The following is a 24,803-nucleotide window of genomic DNA, read 5'->3' as shown; positions in this document are numbered from 1 at the left end:
CATGATTTATCCAATCTACTTCAATGGCTGCGCTCTAACAAACTATGTCTTAATACCAACAAAACCGAACTCATCATTTTCAAATCAAGTCAATCTAAAATATATAAAAACCTAAACTTTAGACTAAGTGGCCAAAAAATTTTTCCTGTAGATTCATTAAAATATCTGGGAATCAAAATTGACTCAAATCTATCCTTTACCTCTCATTTAAAAAACTTAGTGAAATTGTGTCGATCAAATGGGATGTTGGCCAAAATTCGTCACTATGTCAATTATGAAACTTTACTCAATATATACCATGCAATTTTTGGATCGCATCTCAGATATGCTTGTCAGGTTTGGGGACAAAACAAGTCTCATGCTCTTTTAAGATTATCTAACCTAGAAAACAAGGCTTTGAAAAATAACATGCTTTCAAGAATATCATTTTAATTCTGACCTCCTTTTTTTTGTCTAGATTCATAAACAAGTAAACCTCCCATTCTCCAATTTTTTCACCACTTAAAAAAGTTCTTGTTATTATCTTTGATCTTTTAGTAACTTTAAATCATCTATCATAAATCGTTGTTTAGTAAAATACGGTGATAATTCACAAACCAATGCATAAAATCAGAGAATAAAATACCGTATGTAAAATGTTACGCAAATTATAAACTATTATTGCTATTGTTATTGATATTAGTATTATTATTATATGTGATGTTAATATTATTTACACTTTATTTACATTTTTATTACCGTCATTATTTCTTATTAATATTGTTTAATATTTAACTATGATATTTATCAATATTATTATTACTATTATTGTTGTTATTATTATTATCATTATTATTATTATTATTATTATTATTATTATTATTATTATTATTACTACTATAATTACTAATACAATCATTATTGTCATCCAATAGATTTATTTTTATTCTTATAATCATCTCTATACAATAGAGCAATTTTAACATCCACCTCGCCTTGTGGACTGCTCCTAGCCGCTTGAATGTGGGTTTGTACAAAGCTCAGCGAATTCCTTATAATCATCTCTACAGAATAACATATGTGAATTGGAAATCTGAAGAACATTTTCTCTGCATTTCTCAATGAAGGTTTTTGCTGCATGATTGAATGCGCTATCATCGAAGTGTGACAGTCTCTCATCGAAGTGTGACATTCCTTCCCAGTCTAAATTAATTGACGCAAAAGACTACATACATCATCAAATGTATACAGTATACAATAACCTCAAAACCCATTTTCTTTGAAATGAAGGTGAGACACCTAAATATATTCTGATTTTTTAAATATTTGTACAGGATTATACTGATGATGAAAGGAACATTTTAAGCCTAGGGACAAGACATTCTAAAAAAAAAGGGCAAAATGATGCACCTTTGCGTAGATGTATTCATAATAATTGTTTCCTGTTTAGGATGTTAAATGCTGGATATTCTTGCCTCATTGGATTGGTTTTGCTTATGTTTCTATTTTTATGACTAAGGATCTCATTTTATTATCTCCTAATGAGGTTACAGCTCTAAAACTCAGTTTTATGGTTCGGAGGCCGGCTGATAGTCAGGTTTCCTGAACTCTGTGATAGCTCTCAGAGAGGCAGACTCCATCAACAGCTGTAAAATATCAGAGTACTAACCATGATATGCTGCAAATGGGTGGTGTCTCTCTTACTACTTTTGGTGAACATTGTCAAGGCCACATTGGAGCCCATCGTTACAGCTTAGGGTTTATTAACAGTAATAAGATGATTGCTTGGACTAGTAGATAGTGTACTGATTACTACCTGTGTTTTCAGTCAAGTTCTTTGACCAATTTAAATTATGACTAAAGTTTTAAAAACTTTAAAAACATAAAAAAACATCGTCACCACCAAGTCCTCTAAATCTATCATTCACTAACATTTGTGGTCTTTGAAGTAACTTTTCTTCTGTTGAGTCTTACCTTCTGCAGTTTGAATCCACAGACTATTCTTTTATGTACTTTTGTTTAGCACCACTTCACTCTATCACCTTTCTCTTTGTCCTATATCGCCCACCCTTATCTCCAGACTGCACTCTTTTTTAATGATATTTCTGACCAAATCGACCACATCCTATCTCTTTATCCTTTAGCCAATATCGTTGTTGTTGGTGACTTTAATACTCATCACACCAAATGGCTTGGTTTTAGTGTCAGTGACTCTGCAGGTGTTGAGCCCCACAACTTTTGCCTTTCTCAATCTCTAACAAAATAGTCAACTTTTCCAACTTGCTTTCCAGACAATCTGAATCATTTACCTTCTCTACTCCACTTGTGTCTTGTTTCTGATCCTAGGCGGTGCTCAGTTTCTATACATTCACCTATGGGTGCTTCTGATAATGGTTTGATCTCTCTAAAACTATTATCTCATTCTTCTTCTTCATCAGAATCCTCCTATCATCGTACTTCTTACAGCTATCTTAAAGCTGACTGGGACTTTTTACGTGATTTTTTTCATGGGTAGAAACCTTTCTTCTTCCTGCCGACAAATGTGCTTCTTATGTAACTTCTTAGATTCAGGCTGGCATAGAGCTCTGAACTATTCAAAGTCAAGCCTCACTCTTGTCCATGGTTTCCTCTCATTGTGCTGTTGCAATTTCCAATCATAACCATTACCTACATATCTATTGCCCAAATAATTCTCCAGAAAACAGACATCTGTTTACTATTGCTAGAAATCATTGTAAAAAGGTTTTTTTTAACACCAAAGCCTGCTATTCCCAGGTCACAAAATTTCATATTTCATTTTAAAAATTAGGCTCCAGAGACTTCTGGGAAGTCTTTAACAGCGTCTATAATAAGAAACTATTTTTTTAAATTTATGTAGTTTTATTCAAAATTGTATCATATTTTTTCACTAATATTGTTGTTTATTTATAGCTACATTACACATTATATTTTGTTGTTAATTATAGTTTATTTAGGTAGTTGCAGTCAAGTGCACATATACTGACTGACTTAAATAGGGATAGCCGCAAATTATACTTAAAAAAGGCACATTTTTATTATTTTGAGAAAAACGAAAAAAATAATTATCCAGCCAAGAAATTTTTAAATACCAATAATTTTGTCATCATAAATAAAGATAATGAACAATTTTTTTATTCATGCTAACATAGTTAGATTTGTACTTTTTTCATGAAAATTTTTTGGGATTTAATTAAAAATAATACAAATAAATATGATTTGCTGATTGTGGCAAAAAAAAAAACTTCTTAAACAAAAACATCTTAAACAAAGAATCCAGAATGACGTCATATACTGAAACTATTATGAATTAAATGCGCTTGAAATAAATTATGTGAAATAAAATCTGCAGATTGCAGTGTATATTAAAAAGACTCAGAGAACCAAGAAAAGATGGAGAAGGCAAGCTTCAACTAAAATGACAATTTTTGTATTACTGAATGCATTTATTATTTAGTTTAAAAAAAATTTAGCCCAAATGTTTTTTTAAATGTTTTCTTTAATATGAACACAACTTATCTCACTTGGGGATCCCTTTAAAAAAGTAAACAGTAAAAAAAATTTTTCATTTTCGTTTTTTAATATTAACTTGTTTATTATAATAAGCATTCACTTTTAAATTCTATTAACAAAAAAATATTTTTACTTTTACAAGCAAAATGTTAAATTACATTAATTTTAACTAAGTTAAAAAAATCTTATTTAAAAAAATATCATTTACCAGCTTTATTATTATCAGTACATGTCACACATTAACACAAACACAATGTCACACATCAACATAAACACAATGTCAGACATCAGCACAAACACAATGTCAGACATCAACACAAACAGAACATCATACATCAGTACAAAACAATGTCACACATAAACACTAACATAATGTCCTACATCAGTACAAACAGATAGAACATCAATGCAAACACAATGTCATTATATTAGTACAAACACAAGATTGACCCACCAATAAAAACAAAGCTTATCAATAATTTGATTCAACTTTAATATTTTTTAATTTAAAAAATTTCAGTAAAAAAGTACACTAAATAAAAATACCATCATGGCAATGTGAGAGACTTTCAGAATTTTCTGGTTTAGGTGGCTCTGATACGCCAATGCCAAAGAAATCAAGCAGTATGACCCATGTTTGTAAATTAATTACAATATCCAAACTACATATGTCAACATTGACAGTTTTATTCTAAAAATTCATATATTTTTTAAAAGTATAATTGAACACTAACTGTGAGAACATATATATTTATAATTAATATAAATCAATTACAAAAACATAAATAAAGTTTTAAATTTTATGTTCAATAACTAATACTGAAAAACTTATTAAAAATATGCACAAATAAACAAGCATCAATAACACAACTACATAAAATAAAAAAATATATATTTACATTTATTATAGCTTGACTTGTAATGAACTGTTGTGCTGTGGATGATTTAGATTGACTTGTTATCAAGTGTTTTGCTATGCATGATTAGAGAGTTTAAGCATACACACATTATCTCCAGGCAGTGTTAGTACAAACGCTAGCAAGTTTGCTACCACTGCACATTAAAAAAACGTTAGGCATGAAAAACTTTCAACATGCGCATTTCAAGTCATTAATTATTCATGACTTGTTTTTAAATCAAAAGTATTTCAAAAAACAATTTGCGATATAAACAATTAAAGCAATCTTAATAAAAAATCTGCATCAAAGTTTTCTTTAAATTATAAGATGGCAGGATTGGGAGTTACAAGAGATACTCTTTTTATAGCATACGATAAAAATATTATTAATGATGTAGAATTTTTCCTCTCAGATTCCTCTAATTGCTTCACTTTACTTTGTGTTTCCGACAACTCTTTACACATCACAATGTCAATTATTTCGTCAAGGAGAACATCTATTTTGTTCTCTACCACTTCTATCCCAGACGCTTTGCCTTCTATGCTCTTCTGAGATTTTCTTTTTTAAATTAGTATGTCAAAGTGATCTCTGACAGACTTTGAAATTCGTAACTGAAATTCCAACTAAATTTTTGTTCAAATTGTCTGCAATGTTTGCCCATCCTGTTAAACTTTTTTCTGAATTGGCAGGGTCTACTCAATAAAATTTACCAACAAAGGAAGACATTTTCTTTTTCTTTCTATTTTAACAGCATCCATATTAAGTTGATAAAATTCAAAAATATTAAACAAATCACTCAAATCAAAAGTATGAGTTTTAAACTCATTAATTATTCATGTAGCGTACATTTTTGAGTAGTGGTAAGAAATAGGATTTCTAGCGTACGTTTTAAGCCCGATGCGTTAGAAAAGAAGTTTCCCTAAGACTTATTTATATGATTTATTTACGAGAAATTTTTTTGTATTCCTACCAGTGCCTTGAAATAACGCTTATTTGCTTAAACTCTCTATTTTTTTTGCGACAAGTGTTGGGTTGTGCATGATTTAAGTTGATTGAATATGATTTAATATGAACTTTATAAAGTGTGCACACGATTTAGGTTGATTGAATATGATTTAATATGAACTTTATGTGTGCACACAATTTTAATTGACTTTTTATTGTTACTACTATTTGGTTTGAGTAAGAGAATACTTTTTAATCAACATTATTGTTAATTATTTTAAACTAAAATGTTAATTGTGTTAATTAATATTCTAAATCAGAAAATCATTAAAGCTATACTCAGTATTTAATTTTCAAGTTATATATGTGATGTAATAATGTGATAAAATTAATATGTGATGCAATAATGTGATTAATCAATGTGATGTAATAATGTGATTAAATCAATGTGATGTAATAATGTGATAAAATGTCTCCCGTAATATGTGTGCGAAATACTTATTTTAGATGTTATATTAACAATAATGATGATAATGATCATGATCATGACAGTGAGGATAATGATGACGATGATGATGATGATGATGATGATGATGATGATGATGATGATGATGATGATGATGATGATGATGATGATGATGATGAAGATGTGATGATGATGATAACTTGTTAACCACAATATAGTACTAACTAAAATATAGTTAGTAGCAACTAAATAAAGATGTCACAATGATGGCTTTCATGAATCAATGCTATGATGTAAATGCTTTCATGAGATGTTAAATGCCAAATCAAAAATAAGGATTATTACATAAAACTTAATCAAGTTATGGTTTAAAATATTTTTTAAATAACATTCTGAACAAAAAATAATGAAAATACTCTTGAGTCCTTCATAAAAAGGGGGGGTATTAATTTTTGGAAAATTTTTCCACCCACCCCAAGCTTATTAAGACGGGAGGTCTTATGTTTATTAATATTTACTTGTTATCAACAAAAACTTTATACCTAAAAACTAAAAAAAATTGCAAGAAAAATTGGCCTTTCTTTAAAAAATTAGAAAATAATTATTTTAGCCACTGATAAAGACAAAAAACTTTTAGTGAAAACAGGCTTTAAAAATCATCGAACTAGTAAATCTCAATTTGTTGAAAATGGGCTTTTGGTTTATTTATCATCAAAGTATAAAACTTATATTAGCATATTAAATCCTATTGAAATTATGATAGAAAATGTGCATTTGACTGCAAGCCATGCTAGAATTAAATAGTTTTATGCATATTAGTTTGGATTTATAAACTGAAACTTTTTATAAAAAATACTTATATTGTAACATAAAAAATTACTAACCCCTCTTTTTTATTAACCTGCCCCCCCCCCCTCCTATATTAGATTTTGACTAAAATTCCTACCCAATTTTTCAATACCTTTCCCCCCCCCCCTTGTATTAAGGCCTTCAGAGTAGTGATCGACCGAAACCGAAATTTGAGCCGAAACCGAAAGTACCAAAATTTCGGTTCAGTGAAGCCGTAGCCAAAACCAAAACCAAAATTTCGGCCAAAATTTGAAAAAGAATGTTTAAAATCCCTGAACCTTTTATGATAACCGAATTAAAGCAAAAAAAACTATTTTACATATATCTAAGCAATCACCATGAAACATAGTTTGATAAAAACTATAATTTCAATAATTAAAGGTAATAATTGAAGTATTTTCTCTGCGGAATACATTTTTTTTTCATGTTTTCTGGCAAAAGTCTGTTTCTTTCATTTGAAAGAATTTCTCCTGCAGTTAAAAACAACCTTTTAACTTCGGAAGATGTTGGTGGAGGTCTAAGGAATCTCTTTGCTACTTTTGCCAAACCAAACTTTGCTTTTAATGTTGTTTTCTAAAATAAATCTATGAAACTTCAGACCTTCTTTGGAGTTTGAATCAATTTTTGAGATTTTGTCAACCCAACCAGGCATTGCGAATTGCAACATTTCAGCCCTCTGTTGTTTTGTTCTGGTGTCAAATAAGGGTATTATTCTTTTTTTAATTGTAATAGGCTCGACTTGATCTGAAGTTGGTATATTTTCAGGACTGCCGGTAGTTGTGAGTATTGCTTTTTCAGATTTTTTAGAGTAAATGACTTCTTAAATGTGATGAAAGTCCGCTAAGTGATTGAAGTTTTGGATTGTGCGATCCACGAGATACTTTCAAATTGCAGATATTGCAAGTTCCGTGTTTGAAACTTTTGATGAAACTATTGGTTTGGGTTGCTTTACTTATATGTTAATTCATTTTAAGAATGATTTTGAGAATAGTAATTTAAAACTATTATGTAACGTGATTTCAATTAAAATTTCTACAATTGTTATAACTAAAAATTGATTTACTAACAAACGATTACAATTAGGAAACCGTCATGATCTCACTCTAAATTAAAACTTAAAAAAAAATCTTATAAGAGTTTCGACTCATTTCGGTTGCGGTTTGAACCAAAATTTTGGCCGAAACAGGAAAAGTAAAAAAATTATTGAAGCAGAAATTTTGGTTTCGGTTTCGGCCGAAGCCGAAAGTTTCCGTTCACTACTTCAGAGTAACAATGATGATTTGTAAAAGACAAAAATAAAAAAATCCTTGGGTGCTAAGGATGTTTCATATGCTTAACACCAATAAAATACAGATACTTTATAGATACATGAGCACTTCTATATTCCGGATACCCAGGTTTTATGGCTCAGTATAAAATAAAGATTAAAATGGACATAAAAAAATACTTTTAATTTGAACTATTTGTTTTAAAAAAAAAGTTTTTAACCAAACCTTTCCATTAGTAATACTATTTTCAAATAAAATCTCAATAAAAATAAGAGGTCCATCTCGGTTCAATGAAACATCTTTGTTCTCGTCACAACCTTCATAAATATCATCATATGAAATGCTATGAGTTAGGCTTGGAAGTGATTTAGAAAAATACTTCATATTTAATAATTCTGACTCAGTTGGACATGATGAACTAAAAGTTTGCTGAAAACTTCTTCCTATCCAAAAACAAAAATATATTTATAATATTTTAAAAATAGATAAAAACAAGTGCATGAATGTTAAATACACACATTATATTTATCGTTTCATATTAAGAGCCACACTAAACTGTGATACAGGCATGCTAAAATAAGCCCTTCTTTTATCATGAAACAAAGGAGAGTGTGTGTGTGTATATATATATATATATATATATATATATATATATATATATATATATATATGTATATATAGCATTCAATAGTATTTAACAACACCACACAAAAAATGTTTACTTTGTTCATATGAAAAACTACAATTTTACTTTATAAAAATGCCAAATAGCTACTTAATAAAAAAACAGAGTTAATTTCCAATGTATATATCTACGAAAAAAAACACAAAAAAAACAAACCTTTTTCTATGGTAGTTTAAGTTTCATTTCTATCAAAAATTAAAAATTATAAAAGATGATGTAGCGAGTTCTTTAAGTCTGTAAAGAGTCAAACACTGTGTTTGTCTCTATAAGAACTTGCTAAATAATCTTTTGTAACTTTTAGTTATTGACTTAGTGTTTCATGGCTGACAATTACTGTATAGGAATGAAACTTAATTTAGAAAAAGGGAATTTTTTTTAACATAGAAAAAGACTTTTTTTTTTAGAAAAATTAGCTAATCACTGGTGTTAAAAAAAGAGAAACATTTATTTGTGCCTGCATTTAAAAATCAATTTATATATACATATACATATATATATATATATATATATATATATATATATATATATATATATATATATATATATATATGTATATATATATATATATATACATATATATATATATACACATATATATACATATATATATATATATACATATATATACATATATATATATACATATATATATATATATATATATATATATATATATATATATATATATATATATATATATATATATATATATATATATATATATATATATATATTTATATATATATATACACAGTGGTGGCCAAAAGTATGGAAACTTTTTTAAAATCACATTTTTCTTTATTTGTATTTGTTTTTTTTATTTGGCCACCACTGTGTATATATATATATATATATATATATATATATATATATATATATATATATATATATATATATATATATATATAAAATTTTCATACAGTAAAGAATTTTTTCATAAGTCGAATTTTCATTCAGAAAGAATTTTGTAAAAACTTTTAAAAATAATTATTTTTATTTATCCATCAGCTTTAATTTTAAAATAGTAAATAATATGGAGTTAACATTAAATCTTATTGACTTCTTTCCAACATTATTGAAAGCCAGATAATTCTATCAGCTATATACATGCTGATTCTTCAAATAAAAGTGTTTTTAAAAAATACCACCAAAGTTTGTTTAACCTAGCCAAATGAAATTAAATGAAGCTGAATAGGAAATATCTTTAAAACTTTGGTTATGAAGTTTAACGAACAGTACTATTCATTTAAAGAATAGTAATATTCCCTTAACAAATTTGTTTAACAAATAGTACTATTTGTTAAACAAATAATAATATTTATCAAGTGAATAGTACTATTTGTTTAGAAAATAGTGTTAGATCCTTTTAAACTTTGTTAATAAATATACTATTCTTCTATTTATTAAACTGGATTTTGAACTTTAAACTGAATTTTAATGGTTCCACTATTCATTAAAATCCAGTTTAAAGTTCAAAAACCTGTTTTTGGTTTCTTTTTTTTAATGATTGCTGAACAAATAATTCCCTTTGGACATTATTGATATGTATAATTCTTTCTAGACATTGTTGTAAAATAAATAATTCTATTTGGGTATTTTACCCACACCAAGGAATTTCATGAGAATGCAGGTAGAGTTTGTAGCACTAAACTTAAAAATCAGATAATACAAAATAAAACATCAAATAGTAAAGATTATTTAATAAAGAAATATTACCAAGTTGTTATTTTTTTAAATATTTCATTATTAATAAAATTTTGGTGTCCCTCCTTTGATCGTATTTTTATTTAAGTGACATATTAATCACTTGTTTATAATAATAACAACTATTTTTATTTACCTATTTTTTTTATTTAAACTGTTATTATATTATTTTTATTACCACTATTATTTTATATTTACACTGTTATTATTATTATTTTTCATTTAATTTTAGCTTTTTAGTTGTTTTTTTATACATTAATATACATTTTTCAAATCAAAAATTTTTCTAAGCTGGTTCTGAATTAGTTTACTTCGACAAGGTATTTAGGTACAAAATTTAAAAAAAATTGATTACAACTTATAAAAAATGTACTACTATTTGAAAAAAAAAAGTTATTTGTTATATATATTACTTTATATTAAGTTATTTATTATATATATTTATTTAAAAAATATTTAATATATTTAATATATTATCTATTCGCTGGTTTGCATATTACTACTATTATCAAGGAATTTTTGAGCTACATGGTTTTATATTCTTTGTTCAGCTTTGGTTTTAATTTTCATATGTACGGTTTTCATCTTTTATTATTATTCAGAAAGTTTCTTATATCCTTTACTACAGGTTTAAATCTTTACATTTTTGCAAGCAATTTTTTTTTCTTCTGTCATATATTACTTGATTTTTGGTAATAATTTTAAATTGCACGGGTTGTTCATTTTCTTACACTTTAGATTGGTTAACAAAACTCGAATGAAAGTATCCATGACAGCATTAGAGTTTTTTGAAGACTCTACTGTGTTTTATTTTATTTTAAAAGGATTTTTTATAGGGTTTATTGCCATTTGATTGTTTTTGGTTTATTTATGCTGGAAGTACCTATTTTTTAAAATAGTTTTAGGGAAAATTTATTAGTATTTTCTGTTTGCATACTTTAGTTGTTTTAGTTTTGTTTCTGGTGTTGTTTAGTTGTTTTAGTTTTGTTTCTGGTATGACCGCGAAAGAAGATGCTTGTCTCTGGAAGACGCCCGGGCTTGTTTTTTAGCCATAAGTCAGTTGTAAATCCATGGATAGGTGTTTAATCCATCATGGTTTTCTGGAGTATGACTGGGCTGGCTTGGTGTAGTTAAGAAATAAATCTTTTACACTGGTTACTAACAACACAAGACTCTACTGAATGACATAAACAGCACAGACTTACATATTACACCTATTCACCCTTATGCACATACAGGCTGTTACATCGTTTGCATGCTTTTTGTTCTTTTATTAGATAAACTTTGTTTGAGCTTATTTAGATAATAATTTCTTTTAAAAAATTCATGTATGTATGAATGTATGTACATGAATGTAGATGCAGATTTGTATGTTATGTATATGTGGTTATCATGTGTGATTGATTTTTCATTTTAGGACTCATATAAATATATATTTATTTAACAAATATATATAAATACATACTTGTTAAATAAATAGTACAATTGGTTTTCATACTATTTAAGTTTAAAGAACAGCTATTCACTATTTGTTTAATGAACTCACTTTTAATGCTTCTTTAGCTCATAAACTATGGAAAATTTTAAGATAAATTACATTAAAATAAGCTACTTCTGCATGCCAAACATTAAATCTATTTTTAATTTGTGTAATAACAGTATACTATATAACCATGGAACAACTAAGGAAAAAATCTGCAACTAATAGTTACAACAGATATCAAATAATAATAAACAATATTAAATATACAACACTAATTAACAAATGTGAAAATTTGAAAAATTTACAATGTTTTAGTTTTGATGGAAGTAAAGATAATTATAATTGTAAAGAATAATATTTAATGTTAAAAATTAGATGAACACACGTTAAAATAGAACTAAGAAGCATCATCTAATACCTGATAATAGAAATAGAACTTCTTCCTCAATCACTAATCAAATTATTATGTAATACTATGATGTAAAAAATAAAAAAATCGAACAATACAACTAAATAAAGTTGAAAACTTATTTAATTTTAGTTTCTATATATATTAAGAAAAATTTATTGATAATTTATTTATATTAAATCCCTTAGTTACCAGGACTCTGAGCATATGAATATTGAAATTAAAAAAAAAAAATTATAAATAAATAATTTCGGTGACATCAATGTTGTGTGATATTTCAATAACATCTACGTTTTTAAAACAAAAAATTAGTAAATGTTTTTTTAGAGTATTTAGAGATAAGAAAAACCATTGTGTTAAATAAATTTGTCATAGCATGTTACTTAGTTATACTTTGAAAATCACAGATTAAAAATCTTTGAGTAATTTATTTTTTGCCGCACTATAACTAATAATTGCCACAATTCAACATGTGCTGTTTTATATTTATTTGAGTTTTATGATGCTTCAATCGAGTTTCCATTGATTGCTCGTCCCATTAAATACCCATTTAGATTTTATTTTAACTTGGTTACTATGGTACTTAATTTTGCATAGCAACAACCTATTTTCACATTAACATTGTTTCAACAGTAATTTATTTGCACAAAGTACACAATATTGGGCGTATGTATTAAAATGAGATTCACAATTCCAATGAGGTCAATTTGTTTGGGTTGCTATCAATACCTTACTTTGCATAGCATAACAACAACATATTTTCAGTAGTTATTGGTAATTTAATTACTAGCACTAACAGTAATTTATTTACTTTTAATTTTAATTATTAACATTTGTAGTAGCTTAGTTACTAACAAGAGTTAGTCCACGTGGCATATATATTATAATATTAAACTTTTAAATACAAATTATTTGCTATAAGAATTATTTAGATATGATTTTATTAAACTTCGACATTCATAATTTTCTCGAAAAAAACTTAGTATTTTAAAACAAAATGTTACTAAAGATATACAGCCAAAAATTGCTGAATTTGAAAACGTTGATTTAAGGCATCCTGTTCAACAATTTGTTTACTTAAAAAAAAAAAAAAAGTGGAAATCTGCAAACTATACAGTCAAAAATTTTGAAAAGAAGTTTGTGAATCGGTCTAATGAAAATTTAATTGTCAGAAAAAAAGAAAATGAACCAACTGCAAGTAGACGTGGTCGAAAACCAGTTACATTTGATTATAGTTCTAATAAAACTAAAAAACGGTGTCTATTTGGCTTACTTAAATCTCATTTATCCAATGAATTATTTTTGCTGCTAGTAAAAAATCAAGAGGTGAATCTATTGTTATTGCTGCCAAAAAGTTTTAAATATTTCAAATACAGATAAAGCAAGTAAATATTCAGCAGTAGAAGCACTGGCTTTAATAATTGATGCTAGTCTGACAAAAGCTTCTTATCAATTGATTAGAAGTGGAGCCTTGGAGAAAGAATACAACATCTACCTCGCTTACAATTATGTCAGGGATGCAAAATTTAAATGTTATCCTGCAAATATAACAGTGGACTATTTAGCTTCAGCTCCTTTAAAATACTTAATGATTCATACTTTGCAAAGAACCTGTGCAATTTAGGAACGTGTGCTGCGGCACTTGATATTGAACAACAAAGTAATAAAAACAATGACACTCACATTTAAGGCTGGTTTTGATGGTGCTACTAGCCAAAGCGTTTATAAACAAGTTTTATCAGAACCTAACATAAACAGAGATTTAAAACGTGAAGAATCAATATTTATTACTTGTCTAGTCTCATTAGATTTTAACAGATTTAACAACAGCAACAAAAAGGTGCCTATTTGGAGGAATCAAGTTGTGATCCACAGCCTATTGTAGACCCATAAGATTTGCATACAAAACGGAATCCAAGGAACCTGTGACCAAAGAAGATCAGTACATTAAAAGTGAGATAAAAAGCTTGGGTATGATCTTATTAGAGGTTTGTGGGTCTTCTATTGAAGTGAATTGTATTTTTGAACTTACAATGATTAATGGGAAGGTTCAAACAATATTATACCAATGCTGTTCAGTGTGTGGTGTCTCTCTAAAAAATAAGAATAGTCTTGATATCCTTAATATAGATTATACTAATAGAGAGTTCAAATGTGGTCTTTCCAGTCTCCATGCATGGATTTGATTTTTTGAGATGATTTTACACATTGCATATAAAAAAGAAACAAGAAAGTGGCAAGCAAGATCTAAGGAACACAAAGAAAAGGTTTCTGTAGATAAACAAAAGATTCAGACTGATTTTATGATCAAAATGGGACTTGTTGATTTCCCTAAAGGTGGTGGTTCTGGAACAAGCAATGATGGCAATACTCCAAGCATGCTGTTGCAGTATATGAACAAACAGCTGAAATATGGGTATTGATCTAAACCTTATATTCAGATTTTACATTATCTAGGTAACACTCTCTTCAGAATATGAAATAGACTGTTTAAAACTCAAGGATTATTATTTTGATACTGTTAGACTATATGCGTCCCTTATTCCATGCAACCCTCAGAATTAGGAAAAATAAGGTTGGCAATAATTTGCCGACCTTAGTATTTTAGAGGTTAGCATCACTTCAGCATGAGGTCGGCAAAAAAAATTTGTTACAAAGGTCATACCATAAAACATAGAAACAAGGTCATTAATTTTTTGCCGACCTCAAACACTTTAAGTTCGGCAGTTAGGTAGGTATTGCCGAATGCCGACCCAAATTCTGAGGGCTGTCCATGATATAACATGGCTCAACCTGTGCACAAAGTTTTGATACATGGACATGACATTATTAAAAGCCTTACATTACCCATTAGACTTATGTCAGAGGAAGCTCAAGAGGCTAAAAATAAAGACTTCAAACCTTATTGCAAAAATTTCAGGCAAAAAACATCCAAAAGTGCAACAAATACTGATCTGATCATTAGACTCCTAGTTTCCAGTGATCCTGTTATTTCATCACTGCATAAATCAACATCAAACCAAACAAATCATAAAACATTTACTTCAGATGTTTTACAATTACTTGAACAACCTTCAAATGATATTATTGTTTTATAAATTTTTGATGTAATTTAAAATTGACAATGTTTTCTTGCACTATTTTTTATTTTTATTATTGGTAAAACATTATTTACGTAAATAGTTAATTATTATTCAATATAGGTGAGTCGATAAAATTTATTCAAAAATCAATTTACCCCTTTGTAACTAAGGAAAGTATCTGGTAACTAAGCAATATAAGTATCCATAGCAACTAAATAAAAAAAATTATCACTTTTATAAGAAGTGTGATCTCATATTAGTACTCATGCCAAATTTAGTGAATATAGCACTCATAAAATATTTGCAAATACCAAAAATAGATTGTTGCTAAACAAAATAATCCATAGCAACAAAATAGAAAAATATTACCTTCATAAAAAGTACAGACATCATATTAGTACTCATACTAATTTTAGTGAATATAGCCCTAATATTAAATTATTTGTAGTGCCTCTACTTGTTATTATAGTGCAATTGTCAAAATTTTCATATTCAATGACATTTTTATTAACAAAGAAGAAGCAAAATGAATGAACTTTTATAACAACATATAGAAGTACGATCAATTGCTTTTATAAAATGTCGATATATTGTATAACATTATTTTTAAATTGTTGTTTTATTAAAACAATTGATTATATTATAACATTTTTATATTGTTATTTATTTAATAAAATTTATTTCTTTATTTATTTAGTGACAAAGTTCTTAAATAATTATAAAAATAATAATTTAAAAATCAATTTAAAAAAAAAATGTTAGGATGAAATAAATAAGTTTTTTTGAAATGGAAGCCTGTTTTTCTGCCATTTTATTGCTAAAAAAACAAATATTTTTACTACCCCTGGAATGAAGAAAAAACAGAATAAAAATTCAGTGGAAATGTTAAAAATAATCATCACAACATGATAGTTTTAATTTCTCAAAAAAACCAGTGCATGACCGTCTAGTTCTCTTTAGAGGGGCTATTCATAGCTTGTGCACTCATTTCCGCCTGCCAAAGCCTGCATGTACACACATACACACAAAAACACACACACACACACACATATATATGTACATACATACATACATACATACATACATACATACATACATACATACATACATACATACATACATACATACATACATACATACATACATACATACATACATACATCCATGCATACATACATACATACATACATACATACATACATACATACATACATACATACATACATACATACATACATACATACATACATACATACATACATACATACATACATACATACACAGATATGTGAGTGTGTGTGTGTATACATTACACTACTGTATTCTTTATTCATAATATACTTTTAAAGTTTTAAAAAAACCTTACATTTATTTATTAAAATAAGAAAAAGAATAAATTATAAACAACACCTTGGTTTGAAGAAATCAGATATTTGTATTTATCTTGTTTTAAGTAGAGAAGGTCTTCTATCATACAGTTTTGTAGAGTTATTCTCATAACAGGAATGGGATCCACATTAGAATAAAAGCAATCAAATGCATCTAAATCAATCCTTACAAATTCATGTGAGCTGCCGTGAAGTTCACCATGAAGTTCAATAAGTAAGCTAGGTACTTGTAACTTTGCAGTTAGCTCAACAGAAACAGGATCAAAAATTTCTTCTTCTTTCAAACTTATTGACATAAAAATTAATTATAATAGTTAGATTAATTTATAATGTACACATCATAAATTACCACATAAAGTCACTAACATTATACTAATTTAGAGAAAACTGATGCTAAAGATAATGTTAAATTTAATAAATTAATATAATACAATTAGTTATTAAATTTATAAACCAGTGGTTACGTCTAGATTTTAGTAGTTTAACTTAACTACTTTTTATTATTTTTTTTTTTTTTTCTTTTTTTTTTTTTTAATTAATGCTACATTTTATTATTATATAAGATTTTTAAATATTTTTTTTTTAATATTGTTGGATATCTGAAATGTTTCTATTCTCTTAAGATTTTAAATATTGTTGGATATCTGAAATGTTTCTATTCTCTTAAGATTTTAAATATTGTTGGATATCTGAAATGTTTCTATTCTCTTAAGATTTTAAATATTGTTGGATATCTGAAATGTTTCTATTCTCTTAAGATTTTAAATATTGTTGGATATCTGAAATGTTTCTATTCTCTTAAGATTTTAAATATTGTTGGATATCTGAAATGTTTCTATTCTCTTAAGATTTTAAATATTGTTGGATATCTGAAATGTTTCTATTCTCTTAAGATTTTAAATATTGTTGGATATCTGAAATGTTTCTATTCTCTTAAGATTTTAAATATTGTTGGATATCTGAAATGTTTCTATTCTCTTAAGATTTTAAATATTGTTGGATATCTGAAATGTTTCTATTCTCTTAAGATTTTAAATATTGTTGGATATCTGAAATGTTTCTATTCTCTTAAGATTTTAAATATTGTTGGATATCTGAAATGTTTCTATTCTCTTAAGATTTTAAATATTGTTGGATATCTGAAATGTTTCTATTCTCTTAAGATTTTAAATATTGTTGGATATCTGAAATGTTTCTATTCTCTTAAGTAAAAAAAAAATAAACTTTATTAGAAAAAAGTTATCTGGTATCATGAGGTAAATTTAGTAAAATATCTCGAAAAAAATCAATTTGTTCCTTAAAGTTTTTATAGTAAATAGTCTTAATACATCACAAAAAAAAAGAATAAGAAAACATTTATGGCTTAAATTATGTTCATTTTCACAATAATATATCATATTTTATACCGTTTTTTAACAGATAAATTATATCTGTTAAAAAACGGTATAAAATATATATACGGTATCAAAAAGGACTCCGGATTTGAAAGTCACAAAAAGATTACTTTATACTAGTTTTTGGTATCCAGGAGTTCTGAAAATATAAATAAGTTTACTACTAATAGGAAAAAAATTAGGACTTTTAGGTTAGAGGAACAATTATTTTTTGAGCCCAGAGTCCTTAAGTAGAATGGCAGCAAGGACTCCAGGACTCCGGGCTTAAAAACAACAAGTTTCAAGTCATTAAATCATATGAATTTTTTTCTTATAGCATATCATAAGTCAACAAACATGTTTAGAGCTTCTGGACTCCGCATCCCTGATATATATATATATATATACATATATATACATATATATATATATATATATATATACATATATATACATATATATATATATATATATATATATATATATATATATATATATATATATATATATATATATATATATATATATATATATATATATATATATATATATATATATATATATATATATATATATATATATATATATATAGTTAGTTAGTTAGTGATAAAACTGCGTGAATATATAACAGCTATAGCAGCCTAGTACTTTTTTTTTTTTTTTAAACCAATATTTTCTCATTGTAAACCATTTATCAAGACTTGCTTTAAACTTGTTTAAGCTCTTGGCCTCTACAACAATATTTAGAAGCTTGTTCCAAATCTGGCACACTCTATTTGAGAAGAAATGTATTCTTGAGCTAACCGATGCATGAAAGTCATTTATTTTGCGAGGGGTGAAACACTGCATCCTGATTTTATATTTGAGACCTCTAGTTGGGGAACATGGGCCATCTAATTCAACATTTGACTTAAATACTGGTTTGACATTAAGATTGACATACTCTAAATGGTTCAATATATTGTATAAGTGAATCAAGTCTTCTCGCTTTCTTCTAAGATTTAAAGTCGTTAAACCCATTCTAACTAGCCGCTTTTTATAACAAAGCCTTCGATTTGAGTAAAGTATTTTCATGGCCCTGTGTTGAACTCATTCAAGTATTGAAATTTCAGCTAGATTTGGCAGACTCCATGCTGGAGTCGAAAAATTCAAGATGAGGTCGAACATAGGTTTTATACAAAATTTTCCACATATTACAATCTCTACTTTCAAAGGCATTTTTTAACAAATCTAGTATTATTGAAGCTTTGTTAACACATACTTGTGTTTGATGTTTCCATTTCATATCCGGTTGTACAAAAATACCTAGATCTCTCTCTATTACACTGTTTGAGAGGTCATAATTCATTCCATTTACATTTAATGTGTATGGTTTAACAATACCTCGAAGAACATTTTGATTGCCGAATCTCATCAGCTTACATTTTTTGCAATTAAGTTCCATACACCAATCGTTACACCATTTCACAATGTTGTCAACATCAGTTTGTATTTCTGAGTGTTTATCAAGGGAATTTTCTATAGCTATTAATTTACTATCGTCAGCATACATTTTAAATGTGTTTTGCACAACTTCTGGCATGTCGTTTATGAATAACAGAAATAAAATATATATAAAAAAAATAAAAAATAAAAATATATATATAAATATATATATATATATATATATATATATATATATATATATATATATATATATATATATATATATATATATATATATATATATATATATATATATATATATATATATATATATATATATATATATATACAGTTGAATCCCGTTAATTCGGACCCAGGATAAGTCAGACTTTTACTGGATAAGTCGAACCGAATTTCAATTTCCCTTGAACATTCTCTATTAACTTACTGTAAAATCATCCACTTAAGTTACACCCTAGTTAAGTTAGGCCGTTCGCTGACTCGTCAAAATTGTCGAAGGTTGCTTAAAGAAAGCTTTCAAGTATAACTATAACAGAAAAATACAAAATGCTAAAAGAACTCGACAAAGGAGAATCATCTGTATCAAAGAAATATGGCATTCCAAACCAAACATTGTCTGGGCAGTCAAAATAAAAAAACAATATATTCAGAAGTCGAAAAAAATAAAACTTCTTCGAAAAGAGTGCGGATGCGTGTCTCCCTAAATTAGGATTTGAATATAGCATGTTATATGTGGTTTTTAAACACCCGACACCAAAGCATTTCTGTGACTGGAACCATTTTCAAAGTCAAAGCTTTACAGTTTGCAAAAGAACTTGGTTGTGACAACTTTCAAACATCCGATGGATAGTAAGATAGATGGAAAAAAAGAAACAATATATCGTTTAAAACAATATCAGGTATTTTATCATTTTATTTTTTCATTGGTATTTACATTTTTTTCAGTCATTTGTCTAAAAAATAATAATAAGCATGGAACTCTCATTTCTATTCCATCGCCCATAAACCAATAAATTATCAATCCAATTCTTTTGTCTTAATTTACTAATGATGTTACTAATGAAATGACTGCTCCTTGAAAGGAAACAACTTTGCCGAAAATATTGTCTCATTATAACTCGCATGATATATTCAATGCAGATGAGTTTGGTTTGTTTTATAAAGCACTTCCAAAAAAAGGTATGAGAAATGTAGTGGAGGTAAGAATTGCAAGATACGATTAATTGGGCTTGCTGCAACTAACATGTGTACGGAAAAACTTCCAATGTTTGTTATTGGGAAATCAAACTAACTCCATTGCTTTAAAGGAATTAAAAGCACTCCATGTCTTTACTGTGCGCAAAAAAAGAACTGGATGACCTCTAAACTATTTGAGGAGTGGGTTAGAGAAAATGACAGAAAGTTTGCATTAGAAGGCCATAGGTTAGAAGATACCATTGGTTATTGATAAATGCACCGCCTATCCGAATATTAGGAATCCTAAATTGGTAACACTCTACTTTTTCCCCCAAACAGAACTTCATGTTTGCAGCCAATAGATCAAGGAGTTATTCGATCGTTGAAGTGTAAGTACCGAACTGATTTAACTAACAAGATCATAAATGCTATTGATAACGGAAAACAAATGCCTCCAATCTACATACTTGATGCTATGAAAATGCTTGTTCATACTTGGAATGAAGTTTCAGAAACCACTATTATTAACTGCTTCCGCAAAGCAGGATTTAAGGAAGGAGTAGGAGTACCAGACAAAGATGAAGAATACTTACCTGCATTAAAAAATTCAATTGATCAGTTATGTCAGCGTGATGAGAACCTTGTTTTGGAAAATTTTACTTAGAAAGATATATTAACAACTGATGATGACGTCTTGGTTATGGAGGGAGTGATGACAGATGAAGATATTGTTCAAGATAACGGGTGATTACTAAAAATCTGGACAAAACTAAAAATTAAATAACTTTTAATCTAGAAGACCTATTTTATTGTTTTAAAAATAATAAAATAGCAATTTTATTCTAATTTTAATAAAAACAGTAAACTAAAATAAACGACACAATACTAGCAGATTAAATAAACGACACAATACTAGCAAAAGACTCGACACAATAAGAAGACCTTGTCTTTTTATTGTGTCGAGTCTTCTGCTAGTAGACTCTGCCAAGCGTTGTACCAGCTCTTTGTCGAATTTCTTAAAACAGTAAATTATTCTAGAACGTAATTGATCCAAATTCTCTGCCTGCCAACCATTTTTGTAAACATCCCCTTTGATACAAGACCAAAAATCCTCAATACAACAACATTCAGGCATATTTGGAGGGTTTTCACTTTTTTTACAAACTTTATACCATTTTCATTCAAAAACTTAACAGCTTTGTTTGAGTAATGGGCACTTGCTAGATCAGGTCAGAATATGTATTTGGTATTTTTTGGAAGCTGTTTGAAGTGTTGTAATAGTTTTTTAGTCAAACATTCATTAACATAAATATGCTGGTTAATAGCTGTTCCAGACTGTACAATGTATGGAGTTGATAGGCCAAAAGGCGAAATGACCACGTAAACCAATAATTTTTCTTCAAATTTCTTTTTTTCTTTGAATTTAACATTGTTTGGTGTTAATTCGATGTTACTTGAATAGAAATTATCATTACCATTAATTTGGCTGTTTGAGAGAGTAAAATAAGACTCATCATCAAGAACCCAAATAAAATCTTTATAATTTTTATAAAGTTGACCACACAAACGTCGGTTTTTTGCTCTCTGGCTCTCAGTTCGACTTGGAATCTTCATTTGTTTTCTTTTTTTTATTGATGTTTTGGTTTTCAATATCTTAGAAATAAGTGACTGAGAACATTTGAACTTTTTTGAAGCTATACGCTGAGAAATGCCACATTTATGGTCAAAAAGCTTGGTAAGTTGACTGATGGCGCGCTTAGTCATTATTTTCAGCTTTCTACCACTACCAGTTTGCCTTTCAAATGGTTTATCTTCTTCTACACGTTTAATAATTCCATATATAGTCAATCTTGATAAGTTTTCTGCTTCAAAATGAGAAACAGTGAATGATTTAGGTTTATCTGAATTTTCTTGATAAAACTGGTACACACGTTTTCTCTGGAGCTCTTCGTTTGATGTCATTTTTAATACTAAATTTAAAATACTTATATAAAAGTTATTATATATTTCAAAAGAAGAATAAATTTGCAACATTTTAAAAATTGTTTTGAAAAATAAGTATTAGTTGCATATAGAAATATGATGTAAGCAATTTTGTCCAGATTTTTAGTAATCACCCATTATTATTGAGATCGTTGAAAAAGAAATGCAAGAAAAAGAAGGAAACGAAATGTCAGATGAAACGATGACAAAGCCATTGACTGAAGAAGATTGTAAAGCAATTGCTACCCTTTCTGATTTTTCGATGTTTACTCAGAGTGGTGACAGCGTAGCTTTGAATGCTTCAAAGCTGTTTGAAAAAGAATTGTGCAAGTTACTGAAGCAAACATCAATTTGGGACTTTTTTTGTTGATAGTATATATTTTATATATATATATATATATATATATATATATATATATATATATATATATATATATATATATATATATATATATATATATATATATAATATATACTATAAACGGAAAAAAATGTATTTCACATAAGATTTTATTGTTCTAATAATATGTACATAATATTTATATATGGAAAAAAGTTTTGAAATCTCAATAAGTCTGACATTTTCAAAAAGTCCAACTTAGCGAGAGCTATGCTAATTTCGGACATTCGCTAAGTCGGGCAATAAATATATACCCATTCAGAGCCCGAGTTAATAGGATTCTACTGTGTGTGTGTATATATATATATATATCCAAAAAACAAAAACAAAAAACAAAAAAGAACATATATATATTTATATACATATATATCAGTCAGATAATACATCAAATATGTTTTTGTTTTTTTAAAAGCTCATACATGGACATCTTTTGGTACAACTTCACATGTGCTGACACACATTTTTATAAATTAATGTAACTTTATGCTAATAATAATATAACTAGTGTTGTTTTTTTTTTGCATAAGTTCTCTGATTATCTTTTGATTGATTTTAACTGAGTACCTGTTGTACCTGAGTACCTGTACTTTTGGTGAATGATTTAGATTTTTCTTACAAATCTAGAAAGTTCACATTTATTTGGTGTACTGGTAATTGTAATTCAGTAATAAGTTATAAAATGTTTATTTGTGCTATTAAGGAAATGTACAATTTCTACACACTTTTATTATTATTATTAAGCACAATGTTCTACTGCAAAAAAAAACGGCACACGAACACAATTTTTCTGTACCAATTTACTTTTGCATTTCTAATTTATGAGCCCTGATAAAGAAATAATAGCAAATTTTATAATAATAAATTAAAAATAAAATAATAAAATCAACCAAAAACAATAGTAACAAAAATAATAGCGAGTTATTATATAATAAAGAGTAAGGCTTAATTAAGAAGAAAACTACTTAAAAATTAAAATAAAATTACCTAGTATTTTCGTTTAACTCGTTTATCATGACATTTGATGGAACTGGAGATAATGAGTCTTTGGATGTTTTTGAAGAATATGCAATTGTAGACAAAATCTGTTTATAAATAGGCACTGACAAAAATAATTTAAGAGGGGAGTTAACTTTTGCTTGAACATCTAAACACTGAACTTTATCTGACACTCCATTGTATCGGTCAACTTTCAGGAAAAAATCAGTATTGTGTAAAAGTTGCATTTGAGGACATAAATGAAGAACCTCTGATAGTTTTGCGTGACCAGAAACAATTTGATCAATAGTTTCTGAAGAAATTGATAAAGAAGAACAATTTACTTTTTTTATTTCCACAGTGAGTCTATCAATATCTCCTACTTCGGCATAATCAGTATCAACTTCTTGAACTGGTTTCACTGGAATGTAAGAGTTACTAATATTTATTTTCCCTAAGTAAGCAATTAAGAGTTCTAAACCTAAATCATTGTTTGGAAACATCACAACAGGTGTTTGAATGCAAACATCTAAAAGAAGGTTTCTTTCTTTCACATGTGATGAGCTGTCTAAATCTACTTGAAACAACTCATTTGTACTTCTAGCATAACTAGCATTTCTACGCCTGACAACAATTGTTTTTGCCATATCTGATGCTGCATCTTGAAGTGATTGTGCAAGATTTAGAGCATATTGTTTGTAATCACCACTACACAGAGTTATTTCATTTAAGAATTGTTGGTTATGAAGGTAGTATGCAGA

The 24,803-nt window shown here is 27.5% G+C and overlaps 1 protein-coding gene across 5 annotated transcripts in view; it reads right to left on the bottom strand.

The window, feature by feature from the left end:
* LOC100208931 (intermembrane lipid transfer protein VPS13D) overlaps positions 1–24,803 on the bottom strand; it is a 241,165-nt gene that overhangs the window by 63,476 nt on the left and 152,886 nt on the right. For all 5 annotated transcript variants that reach the window (XM_065788385.1, XM_065788387.1, XM_065788389.1 and 2 more), the window contains 4 exons: positions 24,052–24,803; positions 16,712–16,974; positions 8,163–8,380; positions 4,057–4,201 (listed from right to left, as the gene is read on the bottom strand). The exon at positions 24,052–24,803 is cut by the window's right edge and continues 354 nt beyond it. In XM_065788385.1, coding sequence (XP_065644457.1) covers positions 4,057–4,201; positions 8,163–8,380; positions 16,712–16,974; positions 24,052–24,803 — 1,378 coding nt within the window. The remainder of the gene's footprint in view (positions 1–4,056; positions 4,202–8,162; positions 8,381–16,711; positions 16,975–24,051) is intronic.

The sequence above is a fragment of the Hydra vulgaris genome, chromosome 01 (genome assembly GCF_038396675.1).
Source record: "Hydra vulgaris chromosome 01, alternate assembly HydraT2T_AEP".
Classification (NCBI taxonomy): domain Eukaryota; kingdom Metazoa; phylum Cnidaria; class Hydrozoa; order Anthoathecata; family Hydridae; genus Hydra; species Hydra vulgaris.
Note: the sequence above shows the minus strand (reverse complement) of the source record. Positions and strands in the feature narration are given on the sequence as shown.